The sequence below is a fragment of the Ovis aries genome, chromosome 1 (assembly GCF_016772045.2).
Source record: "Ovis aries strain OAR_USU_Benz2616 breed Rambouillet chromosome 1, ARS-UI_Ramb_v3.0, whole genome shotgun sequence".
Taxonomy (NCBI): Eukaryota; Metazoa; Chordata; class Mammalia; order Artiodactyla; family Bovidae; genus Ovis; species Ovis aries.
The window spans coordinates 259,000,867-259,014,918 of record NC_056054.1 but is presented as its reverse complement, the minus strand read 5'-3'; the positions used below and the strand labels follow the sequence as shown (position 1 = coordinate 259,014,918).

Here is a 14,052-nt window from a genome sequence, read left to right as displayed (position 1 = left end):
CTGTAAAGAATCTGCCTGCAATGTGGGAGATCTGGGTTCGATCCCTGGGTTGGGAAGATCCCTTGGAGGAGGTCATGACCACCCACTCCTGTATTCTTGCCTGGAGAATCCCCATGGACAGAGGAGCCTGGCAGGCTGTGGTCCATTGGGTCACAAAAAGCCAGACACGACTGAGCAACTAAGCACAGAGTACACTGACTGTGAGGGATACTCCATTTCTTCTAAAGAATTGTTGCCCACAGTAGGCAATATAATGGTCATGTGAATTAAACTCACCCATTCCCAACCATTTTAGTTCATTTAGTTCTAAGATGTCAGTGTTCAATCTTGCATCTCCTGCTTGACCACGTCCAGTTCATGGACCTAACATTCCAGGTGCCTATGCAGCGTTATTCTTTACTGCATTAGATTTTACTTTAACCTAGCGGTAACACATCCACAACTGAGTGTTGTTTCTGCTTTGGCCCAGCCTCTTCATTCTTTCTGGAGCTATTTCTTCACTCTTCCCCATAGCATACCTACTAACCTGGGTGGGGGCTCATCTTCAGGTATCATATATTTCTGCCTTTTCATACTATTCATGGGTTTCTCGAGGCAAGAACACTAACGTGATTTGCCATTCTCTTCTCCAGTGAACCACATTTTGTCAGAATTCTCCACTATGACCTGTCCATCTTGGGTGGCTCTGGATGGCCTGGCTCATAGCTTCGTTGAGTTACACAAGGCTGTGATCCATGTGATCATTTTGGTTAGCTTTCTGTGATTTTTGTGTTCATTCCAAAGGCAGTGGTATTGTAGTTGTTGCTTATTCTGTGTGCCTTCTGACGGATGAGGATAAGAGGCAAGCTTCCTGATGGGAGACCCTAACTGTGGGGAAAACCAGGTCTTACTCTGGTAGAGGAGACAGATAGATTCAAGGGATTAGATATGGGAGACAGAGTGCCTGAAGAACTATGGACAGCTTTTCATAATATTGTACAGGAGGTGGTGACCAAAACCATCTCAAAGAAAAAGAAATGCCAAGAAGGCAAAATGGTTGTCTGAGGAGGCCTTATAAATAGCTGAGAAAAGAAGAGAAACAAAAGGCAAAGGAGAAAGGGAAAGATATACCCAACTGAATGCATAGTTCTAGAGAATAGCAAGGAGACATTAGAAAACTTCTTAAGTGAATAATGCAAAGTAACAGATGAAAATTATAGAATGGGAAAGACTAGTGATCTCTTCAAGCAAATTGGAGATACCAAGGGAACATTTCTTGCAAGGATGGGGCACAATAAAGGACAGAAATGGCAAGGAACTAACAGAAGCAGAAGAGATTAAAAGAGGTGGCAAGAATACACAGAAGAACTATACAAAAAAAGGCCTTAATGACCTGGATAACCACGGTAGTGTGGAAACTCACCTGGACCAGATATCCTGTAGTGTGAAGTCAAGTAGGTCTTAGGAAGCATTACTACAAACAAAGCTAGTGGAGGTGATGGAATTCCAGTTCTGTTATTTAAAATCCTAAAGACTGAATGCTGTTAAAGTACTGCACTCATTATGAAAGCAAATTTAGAAAACTCAGCAATGGCCACAGGTCTGGAAAAATTCAGTTTTCATTCCAATCTTAAAGAAAGCAATGCCAAAGAATGTTCAAACTACTGTATAATTGCACTCATCTCCCATCCTCAAGGTATTGCTCAAATTCCTTCAAGCTAGGCTTCAACACTACATGAACTGAGAACTTCCAGATATACAAGGTGGATTTAGAAAAGGCAAAGGAACCAGAGATCAAATTGCCAAAATCCACTGGATCACAGAAAAAGGGAATTACAGAAAAAATCTACTTCTGCTTTATTGACTGGGTGAAAGCTTTTCTGTGAATCACAACAAATTCTTCAAGAAATGGGAATACTACACCACCTTTAACTGCCTCCTGAGAAACTGGAGGTCAAGAAGTTCAAGAAGTAACAATTCAAACTGGACATGAAACAATGTACTAGGGTCCAGATTGGGAAAGGAGTATGTCAAGGCTGTATACTGTCACCCTGCTTATTTAATTTATATACAGATTACATCATGCAAAAATGCTGGGCTAGATGAAGCACAAGCTGAAATCAAGATCCCCAGGAGAAATATCAACAACCTCGGATATGCAGATGATACCACTCTAATGGCAGAAAGCAAAGAGAAATTAAAGGGCCTCTGGATGAGGGTGAAAGAGGAGAGTGAAAAGCTGGCTTAAAACTCAACATTGAAAAAACTAATTCATCACTTCATGGCTAATAAAAGGGGAAAAGTGTAGAACCATCAGCAGATTTCCTTTTCCTAGGCCATGCCCGCGGGGCAACCCAAGACGGGCAGGTCATGGTGGAGAGGTCTGACAGAATGTGGTCCACTGGAGAAGGGAATGGCAAGCCACTTCAGTATTCTTGCCTTGAGAACCCCATGAATGGTATGAAAAGGCAAAATGATAGGATACTGAAGGAGGAACTCCCCAGGTCAGTAGGTGCCCAATATGCTACTGGAGATCAGTGGAGAAATAACTCCACAAAGAATGAAGGGATGGAGCCAAAGCAAAAACAATACCCAGCTGTGGATGTGACTGGTGATAGAAGCAAGATCTGATGCTGTAAAGAGCAATATTGCATAGGAACCTGGAATGTCAGGTCCATGAATCAAGGCAAATTGAAAGTGGTCAAACAAGAGATGGCAAGAGTGAACATCGACATTCTAGGAATCAGTGAACTAAAATGGACTGGAATGGGTGAATTTAACTCAGATGACCATTATACCTACTACTGCGGGCAGGAATCCCTTAGAAGAAATGGAGTAGCCATCATGGTCAACAAAAGAGTCCAAAATGCAGTACTTGGATGCAATCTCAAAAACAACAGAATGATCTCTGTTCATCTCCAAGGCAAAACATTCAATATCACTGTAATCCAAGTCTATGCCCCAACCAGTAACTCTGAAGAAGCTGAAGTTGAATGGTTTTATGAAGACCTACAAGGCCTTTTAGAACTAACACCCAAAAAAGATGTCCTTTTCATTATAGGGCACTGGAATGCAAAAGTAGGAAGTCAAGAAACACCTGGAGTAACAGGCAAATTTGGCCTTGGAATGCGGAATGAAGCAGGGGAAAGACTAATAGAGTTTTGCCAAGAAAATGCACTGCTCATAGCAAACACCCTCTTCCAACAACACAAGAGAAGACTCTACACATGGACATCACCAGATGGTCAACAACGAAATCAGATTATATTATTTGCAGCCAAAGATGGAGAAGCTCTATACAGTCAACAAAAACAAGACCAGGAGCTGAGTGGCTCAGATCATGAACTCCTTATTACCAAATTCAGACTCAGATTGAAGAAAGTAGGGAAAACCGCCAGACCATTCAGGTATGACCTAAATCAAATCCCTTAAGATTATACAGTGGAAGTGAGAAATAGATTTAAGGGCCTAGATCTGATAGATAGAGTGCCTGATGAACTATGGACTGAGGTTCGTGACATTGTACAGGAGACAGGGATCAAGACCATCCCCATGGAAAAGAAATGCAAAAAAGCAAAATGGCTGTCTGGGAGGCCTTACAAATAGCTGTGAAAAGAAGAGAAGTGAAAAGCAAAGGAGAAAAGGGAAGATATAAGCATCTGAATGCAGAGTTCCAGAGAATAGCAAGAAGAGATAAGAAAGCCTTCCTCAGCGATCAATGCAAAGAAATAGAGGAAAACAACAGAATGGGAAAGACTAGAGATCTCTTTAAGAAAATTAGAGATACCAAGGAAATATTTCATGCAAAGATGGGCTCGATGAAGGACAGAAATGGTATGGACCTAACAGAAGCAGAAGATATTAAGAAGAGGTGGCAAGAATACACAGAAGAACTGTACAAAAAAGATCTTCACGACCCAGATAATCATGATAGTGTGATCACTCATCTAGAGCCAGACATCCTGGAATGTGAAGTCAAGTGGGCCTTAGAAAGCATCACTACGAACAAAGCTAGTGGAGGTGATGGAATTCCAGTTGAGCTGTTTCAAATCCTGAAAGATGATGCTGTGAAAGTGCGGCACTCAATACGCCAGCAAATTTGGAAAACTCTGCAGTGGCCACAAAACTGGAAAAGGTCAGTTTTCATTCCAATTCCAAAGAAAGGCAATGCCAAAGAATGCTCAAACTATTGCACAATTGCACTCATCTCACATGCTAGTAGAGTAATGCTCAAAATTCTCCAAGCCATGCTTCAGCGATACGTGAACCGTGAACTTCCTGGTGTTCAAGCTGGTTTTAGAAAAGGCAGAGGAACCAGAGATCAAATTGCCAACATCTGCTGGATCATGGAAAAAGCAAGAGAGTTCCAGAAAAACATCTATTTCTGCTTTATTGACTATGCCAAAGCCTTTGAATGTGTGGATCACAATAAACTGTGGAAAATTCTTCAAGAGATGGGAATACAGACCACCTGACCTGCCTCTTGAGAAATCTGTATGCAGGTCAGGAAGCAACAGTTAGAACTGGACATGGAACAACAGACTGGTTCCAAATAGGAAAAGGAGTACGCCAAGGCTGTACATTTTCACCCTGCTTATTTAACTTCTATGCAGAGTACATCACGAGAAACTCTGGACTGGAAGAAACACAAGTTGGAATCAAGATTGCCGGGAGAAGTATCAGTCAGCTTAGATATGCAGATGACACCACCCTTATGGCAGAAAGTGAAGAGGAACTAAAAAGCCTCTTGATGAAAGTGAAAGAGGAGAGTGAAAAAGTTGGCTTGAAGCCAAACATTCATAAAATGAAGATCATGGCATCCGGTCCCATCACTTCATGGGAAATAGATGGGAAAACAGTGGAAACAGTGTCAGACTTTATTTTTCTGGGCTCCAAAATCACTATAGATGGTGATTGCAGCCATGAAATGAAAAGATGCTTACTCCTTGGAAGAAAAGTTATGATTAACCTAGACAGTATATTCAAAAGCAGAGACATTACTTTGCCAACAAAGGTCTGTCTAGTCAAGGCTATGGTTTTTCCTGTGGTCATGTATGGATGTGAGAGTTGGACTGTGAAGAAGGCAGAGTGCCAAAGAATTGATGCTTTTGAACTATGGTGTTGGAGAAGACTCTTGAGAGTTCCTTGGGCTGCAAGGAGATCCAGCCAGTCCATTCTGAAGGAGATCAGCCCTGGGATTTCTTTGGAAGGAATGATGCTAAAGCTGAAACTCCAGTACTTTGGCCACCTCATGCGAAGAGTTGACTCATTGGAAAAGACTCTGATGCTGGGAGAGATTGGAGGCAGGAGGAGAAGGGGACGACAGAGGATGAGATGGCTGGATGGCATCACTGACACGATGGACGTAAGTCTGAGTGACCTCCAGGAGTTGGTGATGGATAGGGAGGCCTGGCGTGCTGTAATTCATGGGGTCGCAGAGTCGGACATGACTGAGCGACTGAACTTAACTCTAGGCTCCAAAGTCAGTGCACACCATGACTACAGCCATGAAATTAAATGATGCTTGCTCCCTGGAAGAAAAGATATGACAAACCTAGTTCAGTTCAGTTCAGTCACTCAGTTATGTCCAGCTCTTTGCGATCCCATGGACTGCAGCATGCCAGGCTTCCCTGTCCATTACCAACTCCTGGCGCCTACTCAAACTCCTGTCCATTGAGTCGATGATGCCATCCAACTATCTCATCCTCTGTCGTCCCCTTCTCTTCCTGTCTCCAATCTTTTCCAGCATCAGGGTCTTTTTCAATGAGTCAGTTCTTCACATCAGGTGGCCAACGTATTGTACAGCTTCAGCATCAGTCCTTCCAATGAATATTCAGAACTGATTTCCTGCAGTCCAAGGGACTCTCAAGAGTCTTCTCTAACACCACAGTTCAACCCTAGACAGCGTATTAAAAAAGGAGAGACATCACTTTGCCAACAGGGTCCACATAGTCAAAGCTATAGTTTTTCCAGTAGTCACGTAAAGATGTGAGAGTTGGACCATAGAGAAGGGGCTGAGTGCTGAAGAATTGCTGTTTTCCAATTGTGGTGTTGGAAAAGTCTTCTCAGAGTCCCTTGGGCAGCAAGGAGGTCAAACCAGTCTATCCTGAGGGAAATCAACCCTGAATATTCATTTGAAGGACTGATACTGAAGCTATATCTCCAATACTTTAGCCACCTGATGTGGAGAGTCAACTCCTTGGAAAACACTCTGATACTGGGGCAGATGGAGGTCAGGAGGAAAAGGGAATGACAGAAGATGAGATGGTGTGATAGCATCACTGACTAAATGGACATGAATTTGAGCAAACTCAGGGAGATAGTGAAAGACTGGGAAGCCTGGCATGCTGCAGTCCATGGGGCTGCAGAGATCTGGATACATCTTAATGCCTGAACAAGAACATATGATCCATTTCCTCAGAGGCACTTAAAGACTCTTTCTTGTTTGTTTTAAAGCATCAGACTTCAGTATGCTTCAGTTGTGATGTATGCTATAATCTTACTTTTAATATGTTCCCAGCATTCTAAAGATGTAATGTTTCCCATGTTTATTGGTCTGTTATTTCTCTTTGTAAAGGAGAACAAGGCAAAACTTGGTAAAACTCTTTAAAACTCTAGAGGGTGATGTGGATAACTGTCATTAATTTATTAACTCAAAGGGGCCTTGTCCTGTGCATTCAAAGAACAAACAACATCTCTGGATAAGTTCCTAGTTATCTGGGGAGTCACTTTCTTTATAGCTTACTGTTGGTTTTAATTATAGTCCTGAAACTCAGAAAGCCTGCTCATGGGTGAAGGCCTCTATCTGACAAATTTCTTGCAATGCTGGGTGTACAACAGTATATGGAGCGGGTTGTGGAAGCTATGCGGAGAACTGTGCTTGACTTCTCAGGCCAAAGAAAGGTATTCAGCAAATGGTCTGATTCTGATGAAGCCTTTGATCCTAAAGGATATTAATTGATATCCATCCAGTCTGGTTAAATCTTGACATATCTGAAAGGAGAGACTTGGAAAATGAATTGGGACATTTTCCCTGAGCAGTAATTCTGAGCAGATCAGGCACAGAGTCTTATCCCTTACAGAAAAGGTCTTTCTTTGCTATCACTCTTTTCTGGTCTATGAGTCTAGTGGTCCCAGAGTAAGGATGGCAGATATCTTGGCTTGAGTTCTTCCAGAAGGTAATGCTAAAGCAAAGATTTAAATTCAAGTAGCTGGGCTATTTAAAATCCTAAAAGATGATGCTGTTAAAGTGTTGTACTCAACATGCCAGCAAATTTGGAAAAACTTAGCAGTGGCTATAGGACTAGAAAAGGTCAGCTTTCATTCCAATCCCAAAGAAGGGCAATACCAAAGAATATTCAAACTACCATAAAATTGTGCTGATTTCACATGCTAACAAAGTTGTGCTCAAAATTCTTCAAGCTAGGTTTCAGCAGTATGTGAACTGATAATTTCCAGATATAGTCAGGGTTTTGAAGAAGCAGAGGAACCAGAGATCAAATTGCCAACATTCATTGGATCATGGGGAAAGCAAGGGAGTTCCAGAAAAACAGCTACTTCTGTTTCATTGACTGTGCTAAAGCCTTTGGCTGTGTGAATCACAACAAACTATGGAAGTTCTTAAAGAGATAGGAGAACCAGACCACCTTACCTGTCTCCTGAGAAACCTGTGTGTGGGTCAAGAAGCACAGTTCGAACAGGACGTGGAACAATGGACTGGTTCAAAACTGGGAAGGGAGTATGACAAGGCTGTATATTGTCACCCTGCTTATTTCACTTAGATGCAGAGTACATCATGTGAAATGCTGGGCTAGATGAATTACAAGCTGTAATCAAGATTACCAGGAGAAATATCAATAACCTAAGATATGCAGATGATACCACTCTAGTGACCAAAAGTGAAGAGGAACTAAAGAGCCTCTTGGTGAAGGTGAAAGAGGAGAGTGAAAAAGCTGGTTTAGAACTCAACATTCAAAAAATGAAGATCATGGCATTTGGTCTCATCAGTTCATGGCAAATAGAAGGGAGAAAAGTAGAGACAATGACAGATTTTATTTTCTTGGTCTCCAAAATTACTGTGGATGGTGACTGTACCCATGAAATTAAAAGATGCTCCTTGTAAGGAAAGTTATGACAAACCTAGACTGTGTATTAAAAAGGAGAAACATCATTTTGCCAACAAAGGTCAATATAGTCAAAACTATGGTTTATCCAGTAGTCATAAATGGATGTGAGAGCTGGACCATAAAGAAGGGGTTGAGCCCTGAAGAACAGATGCTTTTGATTTGTGGTACTGGAGAAGACTCTTGAGTTCCTTGGACCACAAGGAGATCAAACCAGTCAATCCTGAAGGAAATCAACCCTGAATATTCATAGGAAAGACTGGTGCTGAAGCTTCAGTACTTTGGCCACTTGATATGAAGAGCTGACTCACTGGAAAAGACTTGATACTGGGAAAGATGCTGGGAAAGAGGGCAAAAGGAGAAAGTGGTGGCAGAAGATGAGATGGTTAGATAGCATCACTGACTCAATAGACATGAATTTGAGCAAACTCCAGGAGATAGTGGAAGACAGAGGTGCCTGGTGTGCTGCAGTCAATGGGGTCACAAAGAGTCACATATGGCTTAGCAACTGCACAACAATAAGAACAACAATTCATCTAGTAGGTATTTCCAGGAAACGAGAGTAGAAGAGTGGGGAACTGGGAGAGGGAAACAGCCAAAAAGGGGCGTGTGATCAAGTCAGGGACTCCACTGTCAGCCAGGCCAGTCCCTGCTGGTGAGCTGTGGGCAGCTGCTCAGAGCACACCTCAGAGTTCTGCTGCCTGAAGGGCAATAGAGATGGGGTGCTATATCCTGCTTACCACTAGCTATTTTTTGAGGGCAGCTGTCTGAAATATGTACATCTTCCCTGACACATTCAGCCTGCTGTTGGCAGGTGCAGAATAGGATTCAGCAGCCAGAAAAAGCTCTCAGGCAAAGAGATTCAGGTTCTGCAGCTGAAGTTGGGCAGGTGAACCCTGAACAGGTCAGAGCAGAAGTTACATGGTCAGGGTCCAGAAGACAGCAACTGAATAACAGATGCATGTATGTATCTATCAAAGTACAGTTGCCTGAAAGATACACAGAGAAGGGGCAGGCTTCTGCATGATGCAATGAAATCCCTATGTGCCCCTGTGGTTTTTGGTAGTGTTCAGATTTATGTCTTGGTATCAAGAATGAAGTGGTGAGACTAACTGAAAATCTGGTGCCCAAAATTCAAACCTGAAGGAATCAACTTGTCCAAAGCATTAAGTGTGTAGTTAATGCTATCAGGTTATGGAAATGTAGAGCTGGAAAGAGTACTGCTACTAGATAATAACAATAGTACATATTTTGTAAGTGAAGACACCCTGCCAAGTGTGAATCATGAATTATCTCATTTAGTCTTCACAGGTAGGTACCGTTATCAACTTTTTTTTTTTTTTAAGTGAGAAAGCTGAGGCACAGAGGAACTAAGTCACTTGTCCAGGGCTACACAGCTAAAGAAAATTTGAACCATCTTTATTTGACTCCTCCACTTTGCCAGTGGAGGAATGGTATCATACTGGGCAGGGTCCTGTCCAAAGTCACACTAATTGCTGTAGACTGGGGTTGGCACTAGAACCTGGGTTATGGATCCCTCCATGCTCCCTCCTGGCCTCATTTAATTATACACTAATATTTCACCTCTAGCTGCTCTGTCTGGGTGCTAACGAGGCATCATGACAGGCGAGTCTGGGAGAAATACCACAGGGGGCTCACCACATACCTGTTTGCCTTCCATTGCTCCTCTCATCTCCTTGAAGGTTGAAGTGAATTCTCCAATGAAGTCATGTTTGCCATTGGAGTCCCAGTCCCATACTATGCACTGCAACAGAAAAGAAGTAATTTTTTTTTAACTTAAGAATGTGTCCACAGCAGCTGAAGGCAACGAAAACTTTCTGGGTCAAAAGTCTAGGATCGCAGCCTGTGGGATGAGGTACACCTTTGGTTTCCACTGGCTTTACTTAGCATTTTTGTCATGATCTCCTAGAAGCCCTGTTCTGCAACAGTGACTAATAATTTGGCCATTTTTCAGATAAGTTCAGTAAGACCAAAAGGAGATACGTGACTAGCCAAAGGTACCACGTAGTGAATGAAAAGTCTGGGATTTGAAGGTAAGTATCCTGACTCCAGCACTAATGCTTTCCCCACAGCAGAGCCTCTGTGGTTTGCAGATGGAACCAGGTGCCTGAGCTCATGCCTGTAGCTTCCAGTGGCAGCAATGATTTGATTATATGAATCACATTTTCTTTTTCTTTTTTTTTCTGAAGGCAAGAGAGCCAAAAAGTGAGATCATTAATTATACTCAAACAAAAAATGGGTGAAAAACAGAGAGGTGAGTTATATTGGTTAAAAAGCATGCATACATCACAGTTAAGACGTGACCTTCCAACAAGAGGGCTCCATCTAACAGTGCTAATGCTACTTTCTGGGCTCCCAAGTAACACAATGCAGGTTAAATCAGTAGCCACCCCTCTGCTTGGTCACATGCTCTTAGATAAAGAGGGACTCTCCATATTTTCTAGTGAGGAGGTTGGACTAGGGTCTCAAGCACTTCAAATGTCACTTCTACATCTTAAATCAGGGATTTGCAATCAGGAACCCCAGACCTCAGATAAGATCAAGGGAGTAAATGAGACATTTACCTCAGAGGTTTTCCCTGGAATATTGGGGTACATGGGGCATCCTGGCCTTTTGTTTTTGGATGAAGAACCTGCTGGTCAGTCCTTCCTGGCAAACTTGGTGTATAAATCTATTTTCTGACCCTGTGGGATACTGCACAGACCTAAAATGAAATGCTGCCCCAAACAAAACATAATCTCCCCCTAAACTTATTCCTGAGCTTCCCTTGCGACTCAGCTGGTAAAGAATCTGTGTGCAATTCAGGAGACCTGGATTCAACCCCTGGGTTGGGAAGATCTCCTGGAGAAGGGAAAGGCTATCCACTCCACTATTCTGGCCTAGAGAATTCCATGACTGTATAGTCCTTGAGGTTGCAAAGAGTCAGACATGACTGAGCGACTTTCACTTTCTCTTTTTTTTTTTTTTTCTTTTCTTTTCTTTTACTTTACAATACTGTATTGGTTTTGCCATACATCAACATGAATCCGCCATGGGTGTACATGTGTGCCCAATCCTGAACCCCCCTCCCACCTCCCTTATTCCTACTCATTTATTTTCTGTCACAGTGGATTTATCAACATCCATCCAGTGCGTAACATCATTCAGGAAGCACATGGTGAACAGCACACTGTCAAACACTTGTCCACTGATCTCAGCTACTCATCACAGGGGTTTTTCTCTCTCTTTGTCAGTTCCTGCCCACTGACCCTGGCACTCACACAGTCATTAGCTGTAGCCAGAAGTAAAGGAAAGCTTGTCCAGCTTGGACACAGAAAGAGAAGGAAGTGTATTCCTGGGGCTCTTTCTTTTAGGCTCTTAACTTTGCCCAGTAGTGAACTCAGCCCTGGGATACCTGAGTCTGATGGTCAGATACCCAGTCTTCTGTCTTGGGGAGAAGCAGATAAAAATGCAAAGGGGTCAAAACCAATAAGAGGAAGAGAAGAGAAAGCAGACTTTTCTACACTCCCTTGTGTCTTACTGTGTTTCTTTTTAACTCTTCCCTAAAATACAGGAAAAGCAGGAGAGTAGGATTGACTTATGTATATACTACCATGTGTAAAATAGATAGCTAGTGGGAAGCTGCTGTATATATAGCACAGGGACCTCAGCTTTGTGTTCTGTGATGACCTAGATGGGTGGGATAGGGAGGGCAGAGGTCCAGGAGGGTGGAGATATATATATATATATATATAGTTATGGCTGATTGCAGCCATGAAATTAAAAGATGCTTACTCCTTGGAAGAAAAGTTATGACCAACCTAGATAGCATATTCAAAAGCAGAGACATTACTTTGCCAACAAAGGTCTGTCTAGTCAAGGCTATGGTTTTCCAGTAGTCATGTATGGATGTGAGAATTGGACTGTGAAGAAAGCTGAGCACCAAAGAACTGATGTTTTTGAACTGTGGTGTTGGAGAAGACTCTTGAGTCCCTTGGGCTGCAAGGAGATCCAACCAGTCCATTCTAAAGGAGATCAGTCCTGGGTGTTCTTTGGAAGGAATGATGCTAAAGCTGAAACTCCAGTACTTTGGCCACCTCATGAGAAGAGTTGACTCATTGGAAAAAATTCTGATGCTGGGAGGGATTCGGGGCAGGAGGAGAAGGGGATTGCAGAGGATGGGATGGCTGGATGGCATCACCGACTTGATGGAAGTGAGTTTGAGTGAACTCTGGGAGTTGGTGATGGACAGGGAGGCCTGGCGTGTTGCAATTTATGGGGCTGCAAAGAGTCGGACACGACTGAGCGACTGAACTGAACTGAACTGATGGCTGATTTCACTTTGTTGTACAGCAGAAACTAACACGTCATTGTAAAGCAATTATACTCCAATCAAAAAAAGAATATAGGGAAAGCAAGAGGGAATGTATATAATATTTTGGTTTGTCACTGAATCTGAAGCAAAACTATCACTTCTTCTGTGCCCTCTTTTAGGTTTTCCATCATGCTTCCATTAGTTACTGCCCTTCTTCCACCTGCTGCCATAACTTTCAAGACGTTTGCTCTCTTTAGGGGCAGAGCCCCCCTGGGGTGGAGGATGAGTCAGGCCCAGCAGGGCTCCAGGCCCCGCCTCCTTGGGTGGGCATGACTGCTTACATATGCTCTGCTTCTTCAATCAGTGTCATTTCTCATCACAGCAGTTGCAGAATTCTGTTTTGACCTTTTTCAGAAGGGATCCCAGAGGAAGGAAGACACAGTAAGGCATAAACATAAAAACACTATTTTCCTCTCTCTCCCTGCCATGAAGCTGGCTTATATGACAGCTCTGATGCAACTGGCAGAGGAATGCATCTTGGTGAAGAGTAAACAGATCAACTGCTCTGCAGAAAAGCTGAGACAGAGGCAGGGTTCTTGGTGTAAATCAATGAGGAAGCCTTGACAGACTGATGAGAAAGAAGCAGCTCAAAACCATCTACAAGCCAGGAGGCCTTCTCAAGTTCTTAAGCTCACAGTGGAGTTTATCATCTTAAAATGTCTAAGCTTGATAGATGGCCTTGTTTACAGAGAAGGAAATTAGTGAAAGAGAAGGGAAGTGACTCCTACAAGTTCATCTAGTACAGGATGGAGATGAAGTCCAGGTATCCTACCTACCTAATTTCCACCTGATCATAAAATATCAAATTACAATAGTTACAACACATATAGTGCTTACTATGTGCCAGAAACTGTCCTGAATACTTTACCCAGATTCATGTATAACCCAGAACAATTTATCATTATGCCCATTTTACAGATGAGGAAACCAAGGCACAGATAGGTAGAGTAAGTTTTCTAAGACTACACAGCTAACAATAGGTAATCTTTGAATGAAAAGAAGTTCAACTGCTCTAACTGATCATTTCATATGAACCCAAGCAATTTGTTTTTATGGTCTCTAATCCTGTACAATAATCTTGAAGTGGCAATATTATTGTTATAATTTACAGATATTAGTCACACGGTTCAGTTCAGTTCAGTTCAGTCGCTCAGTTGTGTCTGACTCTTTGTGACCCCATGGACTGCAGCACACCAGGCTTTCCTGTCCATTACTAACTACTCAGAGCTTGCTCAAATTCACATGCATCAAGTTGGTGATGCCATCCAACCATCTCATCCTCTGTTGTCCCATTCTCCTCCTGCCTTCAATCTTCCCCAGCATCAGGGTCTTTTCAAGGAGTCAGTTCTTCATATCAGTGACCAAAGTATTGGAGTTTCAGCTTCAGCATCAGTCCTTCCAAAAAATATTCAGGACTGATTTCCTTTAGGATGGACTGGTTGGATCTCCTTGCAGTCCAAGGGACTCTCAAGAGTTTTCTCCAACACCACAGTTCAAAACCATCAGTTCTTCAGTACTCAGCCTTCTTTATAGTCCAACTCTCACATCTATACATGACTACTGGAAAAACCATAG

At 42.6% G+C, this 14,052-nt stretch overlaps 1 protein-coding gene across 2 annotated transcripts in view; it reads right to left on the bottom strand.

Annotated features, from left to right (window-relative positions):
• Window positions 1-14,052, bottom strand: part of CPNE4 (copine 4) — a 636,937-nt gene that overhangs the window by 44,922 nt on the left and 577,963 nt on the right. For both annotated transcript variants that reach the window (XM_027960460.3, XM_060395793.1), the window contains exon 8: window positions 9,769-9,867. In XM_027960460.3, coding sequence (XP_027816261.1) covers window positions 9,769-9,867 — 99 coding nt within the window. The remainder of the gene's footprint in view (window positions 1-9,768; window positions 9,868-14,052) is intronic.